Here is a 17,007-nt window from a genome sequence, read left to right as displayed (position 1 = left end):
AGCTGTCTGAGGAGGTAGAGAAGCTGGCTGGCTTTCATCACAGTGATGTTAATGTGATGAGTCCAGGACAGGTCCCGTGAGATGGTCACGCCCAGGTACTTGAAAGTCTCCACTCTTTCCTCCTCTGCACCACTGATGAGAAGTGGATGGTAGTCCCTCTGCTGCTTCCTGCTGAAGTCCACAATCATTTCCTTTGTTTTGTTGATGTTAAGCAGAAGGTGGTTCTCCCAGCACCAGTTCTCCAGGCAGGAGACCTCTCTCCTGTATGCTGTTTCTTCATTGTGTCTGATTAGTCCCACAACAGCCGTGTCATCAGCAAATTTTATGATGATGTTGGACTCTAATGTGGCCTTGCAGTCATGGGTGTACAGCGAGTACAGCAGAGGGCTAAGTATCACAGCCCTGGGGGGCAAAAATTAAGGCTAAAACTAATATATACAGGTTCCTTAAGGCCTCCAGCCACTTGTATGGCTGCCCCATGCTCCAATATGGGCAACTTTTTATGTTTTTGTGTATCCTTCTGTCATTAAAGGTAATGAATATATAAAAAAACTTGACATTTGTCAACCCTTTTCACAGTGTGGCAGATGGACAGTGTTACTGTACATTATGCGGTATTATAACAAACCTCTAAAGAAATGTTGCAGGATCAGATTTATAAAACAGCATGCTGAGAGCGAATGCTAAGATCTAGTTCTCAGCATGCAGTGGAGTGCTGCACGTAAGCACACAGGCTAATACTAATGCCAATGTGGCATTAGCCATTTCAACACCTATGACATATTGGATCTGGGCTTCGCTCTTAAGTCATTTCTCAATAAGTCAAGGAGGCACAGATGCCCAAAACAAAATAACTATTGTCCTAATCCCTGGGGCACTGCTCAAGGCCTTCAGCTGGACAGTGAGGGAGGAAAGAAGAAGAGCGTGAAAAGTAGGAAGAAATCATGTAGAAAGTAAAGAGTCATTTTTTCACTGCTGTGTGAACTGGCTAGCTCCAGGCACTCAGTCTGTGTGAGAGTGTGTGCATAGACACTGAACTACTGAATAAATGTAGGCCACAGTTGCAGTGGGTCTTTTTTCAAAAATGTCTGCAAGACATTATATGATGCAAAACCATTTTATTGGTCCATGCCAATTTTGAAGAGACGAGACACCAATGAGAAATCTCTGTGATCCAGTCTTTAACCCATATAACTGCTTGACTGTTCAAAGGCCTTTATCTTAACATAGTAATTAGGTTACCAAAGACATTTATTGCTTTGGTGGAACATTGTTTAACTATCACTTGTTAGCAAATGTATTTCCATTTACACCAACCACAGCAACTAAAAAAATAGAACAAAATCCAACCTCACAAGAAAAAAGGATGGAGCAGTTTTGTTTATACAAAGATAGTGTTCACACAGCTTCCTGTGGATTTAAACAATGGCTGATTGAGACAAACTTGGAAACATCCAAATTGTTACTCACTCATGTCAGATAACAGACAAGATTATATGTCAAAGACAGTCAGGAAGAGAGTAAGCTTTCCCAACACTCTCCTTTCCACTGTCTCTGTTTGATTGCATCTGTTTGAAGAGCACTGGCTCCTTTGCCTTGAGGCAACACTCAGAAGGTTCAGGTAGAGGGTTATTATCTTTACATCATGATGCACCGACAGCGGTATCTTTAGATGTCTTACTTACTGGGTTTGAAACAACTGCCACTGCAGTATTAAGGAGGCCATGGAGAACACCAGCTAGAATGCTTCATTTATTTCTTATTATGAAATTCATATTCAAGGATCTTTATTGTAATATGCATCACATTTGCATGTAGTGGCATTATGTCCTCAGGTCCAAGTATGGGGTAAGATACAAATATATACATCTGTGTGTGTGTGTGTGTGTGTGTGTGTGTGTGTGTGTGTGTGTGTGTGTGTGTGTGTGTGTGTGTGTGTGTGTGTGTATATATATATAACAAATAACAACATAAGGTAAATATTCTAAATTAAATATGGAATTACAGTTTAGGATATTCATGAAAGTTCAAATCATGATACTTAAGTAAAGTAATGCTGCAGTGTGCGTGTGTGTCTGTGTGTGTGTGTGTGTGCGGGGGGGGGGGGGGGGGGGGGGGGGGGGGGGGCAGCGATGACAACTTTTACCAGTACAATAGCACCCTCTGCTGACTATGTTTGCTACCTACTATTAATAATAATAATCAAAATAATATAATTAATATATATATATATATATATATATATATATATATATATATAATATATATATATATATATATATAAACACTCACAGCAAGAAGGTCGTGGGTTCGAATCCACCATCTAGCCGGGACTTTTTGCATGTTCTACCGGTGTTTGCGTGGGGACTCCGGTTTCCTCCCGCAGTCTGAAGACATGCAGTTAACACATATATATATATATATTACCCATAGGTGTCAATGGTTGGCTGTCTGTCTGTGTTGGCCCTGCGACAGACTGGCGGCCTGTCCAGGGTGTACCCTGCCTCTCAGCTGGGATACGCTCCAGCCCCCCGCGACCCTGAAAAGGATAAGTGGAAGAAAATGGATGGATGATGTACAGTGCAAAGTAGTGTGTCACTAAACCGGTTTTGGGTTTCAATCAACATTTTAATGTGATATTAAATGTTCTGTATAAGACATTTTTGAAGCAAACTATTATGTGATATCGTAGAATGACAGCGACCTCTGTGGAGAATAGAGCCACGTCTCTGAGTGTTGTAAATCCCAGCTTCTCTGTGCTTTAAATTGGTAGCCAGCCCAGCCACACTTGCATGTTACTGCAAGCGTGTCCCTTCTTTTGAAATTTTGATCCCTCCCTGTGTCTATAAAGAGACCACAGATGACTTCACTGTGCTGTAAAATAAAGATGGTAGCGTGCAGCCCGGAACATTTAGATGGAGGTAACGTTTCAGATTTTCCTCCACCAAGAAAAGCCCTTTCCTTGGCTAAAAAGAACAGAGAAAGGAATTGGAAAACTTTCGTGAAATGCTTGAGAAATATCCTATGGTAGATAGTTAATGTGATCCAGCAGTTTTGGGTAAGAAGAAAAAAATAATTTGTGTTCCCTGACCGGGAATCGAACCCGAGCCGCGGCGGTGAGAGCGCCGAATCCTAACCACTAGACCACCAGGGAGTGGTACCTAGGTAGTCATCACAGATCATAAAATAGTTGCAGATGAAATGGTGTTTTGGGCACAATGTTGGATATTTAATTATAATTACAACTCCAGTGCTTACACCCTAAACGCATCCACTACAACTACTCAGGCACATTATATCATGAAGTGGTGAAGTGGCGCTTTTTTCGAAAACCGCATGCATTTGGCAGGTTGTGAACTATATATATTTAATGGATTAGTCTTGTCGAAAAAAAGATAATCTAAATGAATGTTTAGCTATATATTATACCAAGAATCTGTCTTTGCATGAGCCCAAATTTAACCATACAAACAAATACGTAGAATTGTTGTCCAGCAGATGTCAAAATGTTTTGTTCATTTTGAGTTTGCTTCATACTAATTTTGTGTTTCGGAAATCTTAGCTAACACTATCACAACATTACACTGTTAAAACTAGAGGAAAAGGTTACGTGACCCCGTTCATTCAGGATACTGACGCTAACGAATGTGTATTTACATTGGAAAAACCCCACAATGATGTGCCTGAAGAAAAAAAACCGGGAAAGACACCAGGCATCATAGTAATTAGCTAGAAAATTAATTTTACTTTTAATCATACATCTTTCCCATGTTCAAGTGAATGCATACATTAATATGAATATGCTTGCAACTTAGTGAGAAATCTTCTATTTTAGAACAGTAGGCATTTCACAAAGCTACCTCTACGGGGTCCTTAGGTTTGGGTCCTTGCTCAACGTGGGAGACGCGAAAATGTGAAGTTGTTTTGAACGCAGACGACCCTTTGTGGAGTTTGTGACATTAAGACATGAAGGTTTCGCGTTTTCAGAATAAAACGTAACTGCTGCGTGGGTTTTGGTGGGATTTGTCTTACTATGATGCCAGGAGAGAATCAGTCCAAAGCGTTAGCAATCGCCGCGGACGCGACGACTGGAAGCTGTCAAAACTGCTCTGTCTTACAGCAGGTCGGTGATCTTTTTTTGTCACATAGAAACCATTTAAAATGATCGGCTTCGTCTTTTTGACACTGAACGTAAACACTACTGGGCGATTTCATGTGTTTTTATATTGTTAAGTTAGCGTGTTAGTAACTGTGACTTCTCCTGTTTGTTTTGTTCTCCAGAGTCTGGGAGAATATGTGTCGTCATTCTTGACACTGAAACGGAAGATAACGGTTTCAGAGTGAGTATTAACGCACCATCAGTCGTGGATGCAATATTCCATACAAGCAAAGCTGCCGTGTTTTGTTTCGTTTTGCTTTGAGACCAAGCGGCAATTTTTCTAAAGTTTCTCAGTGTGTGCTTTCTAATGGAACTTATGTTCTCAAGAGATTAAAAATTTACCTGATGCATTAACAGAAGTTTTACAATTTTAACCGTTATTTGTTTGTAAATATAGTCTGAAGAGAAGAGGAATGAAAGTGAGTGCAGATACATGTATGGGAATGAGAGGGAGACCGGTATAACAGTAAAGCTGCAAGGAGCAGAGATTGACGAGTTTAAATACCTGGGGTCAGGCATCCAAAACGAACAGTGCGCAAGAGCGGTGAAGAAAGGAGTGCAGGGAGGCTGGAGTGGGTGGAGTCGAGTGTCAGGTGATTTATGACAAAAGGATAGCAGCAGGAGTGAAAGGGAAGGTTTACTGATGGTAGTGAGACCTGCTATGATGTGTGGTTTGGAGATGGGGCACTGACAAAAAGACAGGAGGCTGAGGTGGAGGGGACAGAGTTGAAGATGCTATTATTTCATTTGGAGTGGCCAGAATGGACAAGATTAGAAAGGAGTACATCAGAGGGCCAGCTCAGGTTGAGCTGTTTGGACATGTGCAGAGGATTGATAGGGGGATATACTGGACAAAGGATGTTGAATATGGAGCTGCCAGGCAGGAGGAAAAGAGGAAGACCACAGAGAAGGTTCAGAGATGTAGTGAAGGAGGACATGCAGAGGATAGGTGTAACACAGGACGATGCTAGGAATAAGGTGAGCTGGAAGCAGTTGATCCACTGTGGTGACCACTAAAGTCTAAGTCTAAGTCTAAAGTCTGTGTTCAAGCACATGATCAATAGAGGGTCATAACCACCTCCAGGGGACTACGCCCACAGGGGTTTAAATACCTGGGTCTCTCCACCATTTGGTTGAGAACTGAAGAAGCCTTTCGGATGAGAGGTGAAACGTCTTCAAGAAACAAAAAGAAGTCCAGTCGCCTTTTTCAAGCTCCAGAGACTACTATGACCTGGATAACTGAGAATCTACACAGACATACTAAAGTCTAAGTAAATTAAAGTTTAAGTAAAACTCCATATTGCAGTGTTACTCAGATAATCAAGATGATAAGCTTCTCATTTAGGTACCTTGATATGTGTGAATGTATATTAATAGTTTTATGAACCTTTTTGAAAAGTAAGCTTTCATGAACAATATCCATTCACTGTCAGGACATTGTTGCTTTCTGTGAATTAGCGGACAAAAACTATAACATGCTCTTTCTTGATGCTCGCAACTGCATTAACACACCCATGTTGTCAACACCTTATATGCATATATGTTATATGCAGTGACACAATCAGGCTTCAGCAGAAGCTGGAAGAGCTTCAGCTCCAGCTGGTTACTCTGGAGAAGAAGACGGCTGATTATGAATCAGTTCAAGCAGAACTGGAAGAAAAAAAGGTAAGCTAATAATCTATTATTCTGTTTAAATGATATTCGTACCTTTGATCATATATCTAACTCCTAATACTATTTTCAGACCAAATAATCCGTTCTGATAGTAATTTAGTATTTCCTGACTTTGGCTGATTATTCACAATTTGTTTACTTTTCAAAGGGTGTGCTCAAGGTCTATGGACAACTGTCTGAAGAGATGGAAAAACTAAAGGTGGAAAACAGCAAGACAGTTGCACAGTGAGTGATGGTTGAAAAAATAATAATTGTGCAAATAATGATCTTTGTTTTGGTCATCGATTGCCTGCTTTAAATTGATATGGAAATTGTTCATATAATTTATTCTTAGCATTTAAAATAGTTTTGAATCTTCTCTAATTTTGAGTTTGTAATTGTCTTGTGTTTTTTTTTTGTTTGTTTGTTTTGCTTTGGATGGGGTTGTAAAACACTGTGTAACACTGGTTTTGAAAAGTGCTAATTATTAATAATAATATTACTATTATTGCTATTATAAAAATGCTAACTGGCATTTCTATTTTCCTCAGGAATAAAAAGCTTGAAGACCAGATAAAGAATGTAAAAGGTACTTTGTATTTGAATTCTCTAATTTTTTATTTTTTTTAACCAGGGAAGATTTGCACAGTTCTAAATATTTTTAATGTGATTATGATTGATTTGGTTTGTCCTAACTTGCCATTCTTAGATTTATCAGAAAAGGAGTCACTTGAAAATGCACAGCTAAAGAGGGAGAAGGCTGTTCTGGAAGATGATTTGCTGAAATTCCAGGTAAACGAAAGGAATTCTCTCCAAATGTTTGACTTCAGTTTAATAATTTACAAAAATGTGGTTAGTATTCATGAGAGCTTTATGTAGATCTGCTAAAATCCATCCAAAAATTTGTTACTTCTTCAGGCATCTTTGCAGAAATCTCAGGCACAAGCAGAGCAAGTTGAAAAACTGATGGAGGAAAATGCCAAGTTGACAAGCACGTAAGAATTTGCACAACATATATGATTAGTTTGATGTTCATCTTTTTTATTTGTGTGCAAATCTGTTAAAGTGAATTATGCTTAAAAAAAAAAAATAATCCCATGCTGTTTTTCTCATCGACAGAAACGACAGCCTTGAAAGTAAAGTCCGAATTTTTGAAGGTTGGTATTTAAAATAGATTTTATGCAATATTTTGTTACTATTAATAAGTCTTGAATCTTTGTTTATATGAGTGTTTGCTGGTTAAGCTGCGATTGTATTGATCTCCTTTCAGACTCAGTTTGTCAACAGAAGCATCAAATATCCCAACTGACCAAAGAGAAGACCCTACTAGAGAGAAATATTCATGATCTGCAGGTGCAGTAAAGTCCTTTATAAAAGGAACTGGGTAAAAATATTTTCCAATATGACAGACCTAGTCCAGGAAACAGGTTCAAGAAACTCTTGAGTTTTTAGTTCCACTTATCCAATTCAAGGTTTTTTATTTTTTTATATATATATATATAATTTTTTTTACATGTGATTTTGAAATCTAATTATCCAGCTGTCACCTGACAGGGGACAACTATAGGTGACAGAACCTGAAGATAAAAACCTGGAGGAACAGATCAGACACAGTTTACTGACGGACCTGTGATATGAGTCACCCACATAGCAATAGACACAGAGTGGATAGTGCAGCTGCATTACTGTCCAGAGTTTGAAAGGTGGAGACTATAGATTTTTATTCCGAGCTGATAATAAATCCGTGACGTAATCACCATCTCCATCCTTATATTATGGACTACTAAGCGATTGTAAACCCGCTGTATGAAATACAAACTATGCAAACTAACATCTAACTGGGATTTCACTGTTTGTAAAAACATAAACTTATGCACATGAATTTGCTCTGCTGTGAGTTTTGACAGCGACTTTATGAATGAGTGTCATGAGTGTCAGTCAGCTGGTTCAAGTGCAGCAGGAAAGGAGGAGTCAGAGAGAAACTCAGAGTTTGAAGAAAACCTGCCAGCAGCAGGTTAAGTTCACAGTCGGTTACCCTGGTTAACTCTTTCTGGAACCGAAAACCTGATGTTTCCCTCATCTCGGGGTAAATGATTTCAGAGTTGCCAGTTAAACCTGTCTCCTGGAATAGGGCACTGACCTTTATCTGTGTATAATTTCAATTCTGTTTTGTAGGTGAGACTGATGAAACTGGAAAGGGAAAGGAATAAAGGTAAAAAGAAACTTTAACTTTACAATGAAAACTTTACAACATTTTAATGTGTTTTTTTTTTTTTCTCACTATAAGGGGAAACAATAATATTGGCTGTTTAATTTGAACTGCATCTATTTCCTGACTTAAATATAATTTTAATTTAAACAATATCTGAATCATCTCTCAACAAGAGCACAGGAGCACAACGACTCAAGCAAGTGCACCTGCAGAAGCTAAAATTGACAAAGGTATGTAGTTGTTTACACATTTTAGGAATTCATTTGATAAGCCATGCGCATACACTAACCCCTGAAGCTGACTTAGTGTTACATTATAACTGTATGAATGTTTTGGTGTGTGTTGCAGAAAAGTTCCGGAGGTTACTACAGAACTTGTGGGCATGCGTAGAGCAGGAGTCTGTAAACCAGTTGCACTTTCCCGGTATTGTTATTAACAACATATGCAGTTTTTGCAGTTTGTTTTACTTTTATTTAATAATTTTACACTACTACATGCACAATGTCTTCTCTTTTATTATTTTAATTTCAGAGTCAAGAGTTCCTCCTTCCTCTCCACAAACCCCACCGCGCTCTCATCTGAGTAAAATGTCCCCATTTGCTTCTCAGAAGACCAGTGAATCCCACAGTCTCTGCATACCAGCGAAAGCAACTCATACTCAGTTAAAACTGTCTCCTTGTGCACAGGATGTCATCAAGCACAAAGCATCTTTTAAGTGCTCTAGTGAAAGGAAACAAACAGGCACGCCCAAAAAGGGCAAGCGATCACCTAAGGAATACGAAGCTGATGAGTCATCTACTGACATGGACATACTGACTCTTGAAGAAATCATCAGATTGTTTAAACCCATGCCTCCCAGTATTTCACCGCTTCCAGATTTGGTGAGAATTTGGTTATATTTAATGTGGATGGCTTTTGGTGTTTGTTGTTGTCTCTGTTGAATGATGTGCTGCTTTCTCTGTTTCTGGTTTTAATATTAAGGGAGCACAAGTTATACAGTATTCTTATACAGCAGTAATTTAAAGAAACACTTTAGAGGAAAGTCATTGATCTAATCTGACCATTGCTTTGAGAAATGTGTGTTTGGTCAGGCGCTATTTGAAGTCCCTGCTGGCTTTGTCAGAGTTTTCAAAGCTTTAGTGTTTGCATATATTCAATTGATAAAACCTCTGAGTATGAATTTTCCAAATATGATTAACTATTTACATTTGAATACCCTTCAAATATATTCAAATATATTTTTAAACCTCATTCTCAGGTCATGATGAGCATATTATTTTAGAAATTACAGTCTTGCTTTTTTTATTTCTTTCAGGACACAGAGATGGAGTCCATAAAGATGGATGATGGAGAAAATGAAACTCATCATAAACCCTCTGATGATGCCCCTACTCTTAAAGAAGAACTGCCCTTAGACATTACATCATCATCAAACCAAACCAATGCAAAATCTTCTGCACTTCAGACAGAAGAGAATGCAGCCTTGCCAGTGGTCATAACCCAGGGAGATGGAGAACTTTCCAATGAAAAAGACTTTGAACAAACCAGGTTTAGTGGCGTTTCTGAAATTAATGGCAAAATCATTACAGATACAAGAGAAGTTCATCCTCAAAACAACAGGCTGATTGAGCAGGAGCCATCATGTGCACAGTTATCGCCATTATCTTCATCGTCTTTTTCCACATCAAACTTTACAGGATTCATAGAGACTGTAACTGACAGAGAAGATGAGCCGGAGACTATAACAAGCATGGATGTCGACATAAGCCCTAGTGACATTAACAGTACCAAAACAGTTACTCCTGATGGTAGTGAGTCACCAAGAGTAAGTGACTGTATGGAAGGAAACATGGTTGCAACTACAGAAAATGGTTCAGAAATTGAAAAAAATACTCAGGATTCATTTAAACCTCAAGAGAGTACAGAGTCTGTCTGCAAGGACTCAGATATCCCTGAACACGCTCTAAGATCATCAGGCAGCAGTGACGGCGTCAGTAGTGTCTTTAATGAAAATCTTGAAGAGAAACTGAAAATTGATGAAAGCCTCAAACGTCTTGGGACGGAAGATGGGATTGCACAGGGAACTCGGGAAGATGATGTAACAGCTTTGCCTGCATCATCAAACTGTGATAATATACCTCCACCTCCTCAGTCTCCACTGTTAAAGAAGGAAAACAACCAGTCCACTGATGTTCAGGAATGTGGTCAAGCAAATGTTGAACCTGCTTCAAAAAAGGATGGTGGCATAGACACAGTGACCAACTCCCAAGAAATGGATACTGTAAAGAGTGAATCTTTGAAAGAAAATTCTCTTTACCGGCGGGTGAGTCCTTCATGTCTTTTACCCGCTGTAAAGCTGCAAGCTTCGGAAACTCAACCAAATCCAGGAAAATTGAATCACAGCGTTAATATAGACCTCATCTCAACAAACACACTAACTCTTTGTCCAAATTTAGAGGAAGAAAGAGACATAGAAAAAGCTACTGTTGAAGACCTTGCTCAGCACAAAAGGCACACAGGTAGTACTACGCCATCGGAGACCATGCCTGACACCCCAGAGACAAATACAGTAAACTGTAAATCTTCAAAAGAAAACAGGCTGCTGAGTCCGTCATGTCTTATTTCTGCTACAAAGCTGCAGTTCATGGAAACTCAGCCAAACCCAGAAATGTCAGATGCTGATTTTCACACAAAAAACATTTCAACAAACATACAAACTCCTCCTTTCAGTTTAGAGGAACAAGGTAACAAAACTGCTGTTCTTGAAGACCTTCCTCAGGACAAAATTGATGGAGGTGGTATTACTCCATTAATTCAAAATCCAGCTGCCACAGAAGGACAAGATACATTTTTGACATTGCATGCAAAAGTGCCTGAAAATCTGATAAGAGAGGAAAAAACTACATCAGGAGAAAGTTCAACTGTTGCTCAAACTCAAGAGTGTATAAGCAATGTTCGCAGTGAAATGGGTCCTCCACTTCCTCGTCTCCTGACCCCTCTGAAGACACCTCCAAAGGCGAACAGCTCAATCAACCCAAGGCAGGCTATCGGGAAACTTTTATTTCCTTCACCCATGGACGGAATCGATTCACCTACTTCTCCTGCCCGGGCCAGCAGAACACCAAACAGTCATCAGCTGAGTGCTTTATCCACAAACAGCCCAAATGGAGTCCCCTCATCACCCCTTCAGTTTGGCTCTGCCACTCCTAAACATGCTGTGCCAGTCCCTGGTCGCCTGCCCTTGACAGCAATGAGTTCTCCATCATCATCTACCACGCCATCTCAGGAAAATTCCATGAGGATTCTCGATACCATGTATCCAGAGCTCTCCGCCCGAGCTCGGACACTGAGCATTCTTAGAGGCAATGTTAATCTCAGCATTTGCTCATCAGAGAGTAGAACATTGCCTACAACCAACAGTCAGAAGTCTAGCTTTAAAACTATAAACTCCACTTCGACAGCATTCACAAAGACTGAAATGAGGGGAGAAAAAAGGCCTGCTGTCAGTATGCCGCAGCCTAAAAACAAATGTCTCAGGCTTGAGAGCAGCTCTGCTGGTGTCACTCGCACGCAGGTGCCTTCCTCCTCTTCAAACAATGGCGATGACACCCAGTCAGCACATTCTCCAAGACTGGACCAGCACAAAGCTGAGGCAGCCTCTTCATCCATGAAATCTGTAGAACATCCAGAGCAAAATCTTATACTTAACTCTTTAAGAAAAATTGAAAACCAGTGCTTTGACCTGCTGCCTGTGATCCGGAGTCATCTGTATGTTGGGAACCTGCCCAAAAAGCCTGTCTTAAGAGATGAGGAGAAGGAGGTCATCTCTGAAGTTTGCCAGAGCAGCTCAGTTAGTATACTTCTTTATTGTTCTTACGTTTCTAGTAGGATGATGTCATCAAATGTATTTGGTCATTCCCATTTGCACATTGTTGCCACATATCAACATGAAGGTAGTTTCATGTCAGTGAAATCAAGCAAGCAGTTCAGATCTGCCTCTTTTCAAAAATATACAGGCACATGTCTTTGACTAGTAAGAATTGTTAGTGTTGATTTGTGTGTAATTTGACATGTTTCTGTTGTCTCTCTGGTTTACTCTTTAGGCAGATGACATGATTGTGGCCATCCTGAACACACTGAAAGCTGGAAAAATGGACCTGAGCAGTAACTATATGCAGGCCCTCTGCAGAGTCTACACAGCCATCTGTAGGCAAAGGAGAGATGTGGAGAAGGCTCGTGTCCTGGCCTACAGCCTCCTCTTAGAAGGTGAGAAGCTTGTTGTACTGTATTTATTAAAGCTTTACACAGCTTTTCTACACTATACAGTTTTATTTAACCTGAAAGTATAAAAATTGTGCTTCTATTGAGATTAAAGGATCCTTATTATATTGTATAGATGATGGTTCATTTTGTTGGTGTTTTTACTGGAAAACATAGTGATGCATAGAAATGGGAAGGAACTAAGTTTAAGTTAAAGAACTTAATGCTACTCATTGTCACTTTGCACTTAAGCTTACTTTTACTCATTGTTATTAATTTTATTTAATCCTTTCTGCAGATTTCCCAGATTCTGCTAAGCTGATTTTGTTTATGATGACAACATGGCCCACTGTTCTTACACACACTAGTTCTCTGTGCCAGGCCATTCATACTGTCACCAAACTAAGAGCACCAGAAGAGCTTCTCAGCTGCCTTTCAGCTTTTCTTGGTTGGGATAAGGTATTTTTTTGATTAAAAGATATTACTCTCTCTCTCAATATGTATGTATGTATTACACACACAGATCAAGCATAACATTATGACCATGATTGGTAAAGTGTTATTTTAATCATCGTGGCACCTGTTAGTTGGCGGGCTATATTAGGGAGCAAGTGAACATTTTGTCCTGAAAGCTGATGTGTTATGATGACTAGACGACTGGGTCAGAGCATCTTCAAAACTGCAGCTCTTGTGGGGTGGTTCCGGTCTGCAGTGGTCAGTATCTATCAAAAGTGGTCCGAGGAAGGAACAGTGGTGAACACCAACAGGGTCATGATCAGCCAAGGCTCATTGATGCACGTGGGGAGGAAAGGCTAGCCCGTGTGGTCTGATCCAACAGATGAGCTACTGTAGCTCAAATTGCCAAAAAAAAGTTAATGCTGGTTCTGATAGAGAGGTGTCAGAATATAAAGTGCATTACAGTTTTGTTTTTTGCATATGGGGCTGCATAGACTAGTCAGGGTGCCTATTTTGATCCTGTCATCTGCCGAAAGCACCAACAGTGGTATGTGAGCATCAGAACAGGACCACGGAGCAATGGAAGGAGGAGGCTTGGTCTGATGAATCACATAATCACTGAATTCAGGTGTTCCAGTTACCTCCATAGCCACAGGTGTATAAAACCAAGCACCTAGGCCTGCAGACTGCTTCTACAAGCATTTGTTGAAGAATGGGTCACTCTCAGGAGTTCAGTTAATTCCAGTGTGGTACTGTGGTAGGATGCCACCTGTGCAACAAGTCACAAAATTTCCTCACAATAAATATTCCACAACTGCTAGTGGTATAATAAAGTGGAAGTGATTGGAAATGGTGATTTCATGAAATCACAGACCAGGGCCAGTGGATCCTGAGGCAGCTGCATCCAAGCATCACAGAGTGCAATGCAAAGCGTTGCATGCAGTGGTGTAAAGCACGCTGCCACTGGATTCTAGAGCAGTGGAGACGTGTTCTCTGGAGTAATGAATCACGCTTCTCCATCCGATAATCCAGTGGATGAGTCTGGAATTTGCAGATGCCAGGAGAACAGTACTTGTCTGACTGCATTGTGCCAAGTATAAAGTTTGGTGTGGGGGGGGGGGGGGGGGGGGGGGGGGGGGGGGGAATTATGGTGGGGGGCTGTTCTTCAGAAGTTGGATTTGACCCCTTAGTTCCAGTGAAAGGAACTCTTAAAGCTTCAGCATACCAAGACAATTTGGACAAGTTCATGCTCCCAACTTTGTTGGAACAGATTGGGGATGGCCCCTTCTTGTTCCAACATGACTGCACACCCGTGCACAAAGCAGGGACCATAAAAACATGGATGAGTGAGTTTGGTGTGGAAGAACTTGACTGGCCTGCGCAGAGTCCTGACCTCGACCCGATAGAACATCTTTGGGATGAATTACAATGGACTTGGAGACTGAGACCCAGGCCTTCTCATCCAACATCAGTGTCTGACCTCACAAATGTACTAGTTCTAGAAGAGCGGTTGAAAATGTATATATGTGTCTGTCTATAAACACACTCTGCAGACGAGAACATAGGAGGGATAGAAGAGCTTCAGTGTACCTTGATATTAATTAATTCGGCAAGTCTTTGGAACTGTTATGGGGTGACTGACACCATACTTCCAAAAGACATTCATTCATTTGGTGAATTTTTTGATGGTGAAGAGCACTTTACCTTTCCACTACCAATTTACTAGCTGAAGTAACAAGTCAGTTCAAAGTGTCCTGCAGTTGTTCAGTGTGTTGAGATTTGATAATGGGCCATAATATACAATTTACATTATCTTCATACTTCTCAAACCATTCAGTGACCCATCATGCCCTATTGGTGGGAGCATTTAAAGAGACAACTCCCATCAGAATAGAACTGTTTCATGATAGGGTAAAAATGATCAACCTTGTATTGATATGCAGTGATCCGTCCCTCTAAAGGGATTGTGGACCCAAACCATGCCTACTAAATGCCATCCCGTCACTGTAGGAATCAAGACATTCAGGTGTTTCCTTTATCACCTGCATATCTATATCTAGAAAATATTTACAATAGAATCTTTTCCCATGCCCATCTTTCTTCTCTTTAACGTGCGTGGTCTATGCCCTCTAAAACGTATTCTTCCCATATCATTGCAGAGTCCTCCCTGTGACATTGACGAGCTGATCTCCACAACACTGTCTGAGATCAAATCAGGATCAGATTTGTCCTTCATAAAACACAGCCGGTATGGGGAGGACCTAGGAACCGAAGCTTGGGAACAGGTCTATGCGCTGCACCTTCTTTGTACAAACAAGAAGTGGAAGTGGACCTATGATAATTTACTTGGGTATGTCTTTTTTTTGTTGTTGTTGCTTAATGGTGTTTTTTTTTTGTTTTTGTTTGATTTCCTAGTGACTTGCAAAGAAACACCCATGTGAAAAGTGGCTCTTGAAATGATCTAGTATTTATATGAGGCACATAGTCCGTGTTAAATGTGTTCATTTTCTTTGACAGCAAGGAGTTGTGGCCACTAATGAACAGTTGGATAACACAGCCAAGACAGCAACAACAACCCATCTCTGATGTGGCTGCCGCTACTGTACTCCGACTCATAGGTCAGTTGTTTTGTGTTTTTATTTGGTTATCAAGCATAAGCTGGAGGGATTCGTTGCACGTTACATTGTCTTTTTGCTTTTATTATAGGACGCCTCGGTCAAACGGGACTGAAGGAGAAGTGTATTTCAACAGTGGTCACTATTGCCAATGTCATCAATTCATTTGGTAGACATGGACCAGCTGAAGTAGGAAAATATAACACACCACAGGGAATACAGAATGTTTCAGTTTGGCTGCAACTAATACACAACCTCTGTTTTAAAGAAGTTGCTGTCTTTCCCTATCATGATTTTTGTAAACATCTGTTTTCATTTTAATGTATCAACATGCATCTGTAGTACTTTTGTGGATTTAAGCAAGATTTATATTTATCTCTCTCAGACATATTAAAACACATCTGCTTATCTGTATTTATTTTCTGTAACTTTTAAACTAAAACATGCTGATATCCTGCTGAAAGGGAAGGGGCTGTCTCATAGAAGGATTTCATGTAACAGTTCTAATGACATCATGTCATGTGTCTGCAGGTGTGCCATGGGAGGTGCAGTTAGCAGCCATTTACTGCATCTATGACCTGTCTCCATGCAACCCCAAACAGGCCCTGGAAGCCCTTGCAGGATGGAGAGGAGAAATATCTCAAAGTGTCCCTCCTGCTGTCACTAGCTGCATTAACCAGCTGGCTTCTATTTGCAGACAGGTCAATAGCTGACATGCACAAATTCACATGAAACCAGCATGTCAGTTTGTCTTTAGAGACAGAGAAGTAAATCAGTGTTGATTTTAACTTAGCTGGCTGACTCGCAAGGAGTTAGAAATAGGGTTGTGATCTTTGGGGTGGGGGCTCCTGGAAATTCTGAAGTTTTAAAATGGTCAGCAGATTTCTTAGAGGTCTGCTTTTGTTCATTTTTTTATGTGCATTTCTACTCTAAAATGTTATAAAAATGTAGCGGATGCTTCCTCAGTATTTTATTATAATGGAGACAAGTTTTTAAATCAACCACAGCTTGTAGCAAATGTACTGGTGTAACATATATCCATCTGTTATAATAATCTGATATATAAAGTACTGTAAAATGTGTATATGTGTTGTGTTCTGGTTTTGCTGTGGTGTTGCTGTTAATGTTTCTTCGCTGAAGTTTGCATTTGTGGCATCAGTGTTTATATACATGAAAAATAAGATTGCCAAAGTAAATGTTTTGTACAGTTAAAATTTTGAGATTTTATTTAATTTTTTTTTTTTAAAATTAAAATGTCCATATTTGAGCAAAATCCTGTTTGTTTCTGGTGCATTCTTTTTTCTTTTTACCTAGGTCCTGTCAGTATTCTATATATTTCAAAGCTCTTGCATGTCGTATACTATATGATTTACTTACTGTTTCTATGTTAAATGGCATCAACTTAAAAAATAAAAGTCAGCATTGAGGTTTAATTTGTAAACGACAGAAGTCATTAAAAATAGAGTAATCGCGAAAGACTACTAAACAGCTAAATCACTGCAATAATCACGTTTTATCTTACCCGGGGTTAATATGTGTCAAAGTTGAAAAGGGTAAGCGGTACCATTTCCGGGCTGCCTTTCAAAACAAAATCTATTTTCTCCACAAAATCGTCACATCCATCATAAAACCGAAGATACAAAGAGGACGTT

The 17,007-nt window shown here is 39.9% G+C and overlaps 1 protein-coding gene and 1 non-coding gene across 3 annotated transcripts; one reads left to right on the top strand and one right to left on the bottom strand.

Moving 5' to 3' along the window:
* Positions 1-3,082: 3,082 nt before the first annotated feature.
* On the bottom strand, positions 3,083-3,154 carry trnae-cuc (transfer RNA glutamic acid (anticodon CUC)). Its single transcript has one exon. It is a non-coding gene; the product is annotated as a tRNA-Glu (tRNA).
* A 735-nt stretch (positions 3,155-3,889) lies between these two features.
* ice1 (KIAA0947-like (H. sapiens)) lies at positions 3,890-16,572 on the top strand. Of its 2 annotated transcripts, XM_030750893.1 has the most exons (20): positions 3,890-4,123; positions 4,282-4,340; positions 5,713-5,824; positions 5,982-6,058; positions 6,364-6,401; positions 6,522-6,604; positions 6,731-6,807; positions 6,932-6,969; positions 7,083-7,165; positions 7,988-8,024; positions 8,198-8,254; positions 8,373-8,447; positions 8,556-8,905; positions 9,340-11,874; positions 12,128-12,290; positions 12,583-12,743; positions 14,900-15,090; positions 15,258-15,358; positions 15,447-15,543; positions 15,885-16,572. In XM_030750893.1, the coding sequence occupies exons 1-20, from the start codon at positions 4,034-4,036 to the stop codon at positions 16,066-16,068; spliced, it is 4,608 nt and encodes a 1,535-aa protein (XP_030606753.1). In that variant the 5' UTR covers positions 3,890-4,033; the 3' UTR covers positions 16,069-16,572. The 2 variants fall into 2 exon arrangements, with proteins under 2 accessions (XP_030606753.1, XP_030606754.1); XM_030750894.1 differs by lacking the exons at positions 3,890-4,123; positions 4,282-4,340; positions 5,713-5,824; ... (4 more) ...; positions 6,932-6,969; positions 7,083-7,165 and adding an exon at positions 7,326-7,898.
* Positions 16,573-17,007: the final 435 nt, after the last annotated feature.

Source organism: Archocentrus centrarchus, chromosome 16 (genome assembly GCF_007364275.1).
Source record: "Archocentrus centrarchus isolate MPI-CPG fArcCen1 chromosome 16, fArcCen1, whole genome shotgun sequence".
Lineage (NCBI taxonomy): Eukaryota > Metazoa > Chordata > Actinopteri > Cichliformes > Cichlidae > Archocentrus > Archocentrus centrarchus.
The sequence above is the reverse complement of the archived record's forward strand: the minus strand, read 5'-3'. Positions and strand labels throughout refer to the sequence as shown.

Bases quoted from the DNA above. Each gene is read 5' to 3' on its own strand.
- ice1 (XM_030750893.1), top strand. From the start codon at position 4,034: ATGATGCCAGGAGAGAATCAGTCCAAAGCGTTAGCAATCGCCGCGGAC. The intron at 8,906-9,339 runs GTGAGAATTTGG...TATTTCTTTCAG, and splicing joins TTTCACCGCTTCCAGATTTG to GACACAGAGATGGAGTCCAT. The intron at 15,359-15,446 runs GTCAGTTGTTTT...CTTTTATTATAG, and splicing joins TACTGTACTCCGACTCATAG to GACGCCTCGGTCAAACGGGA.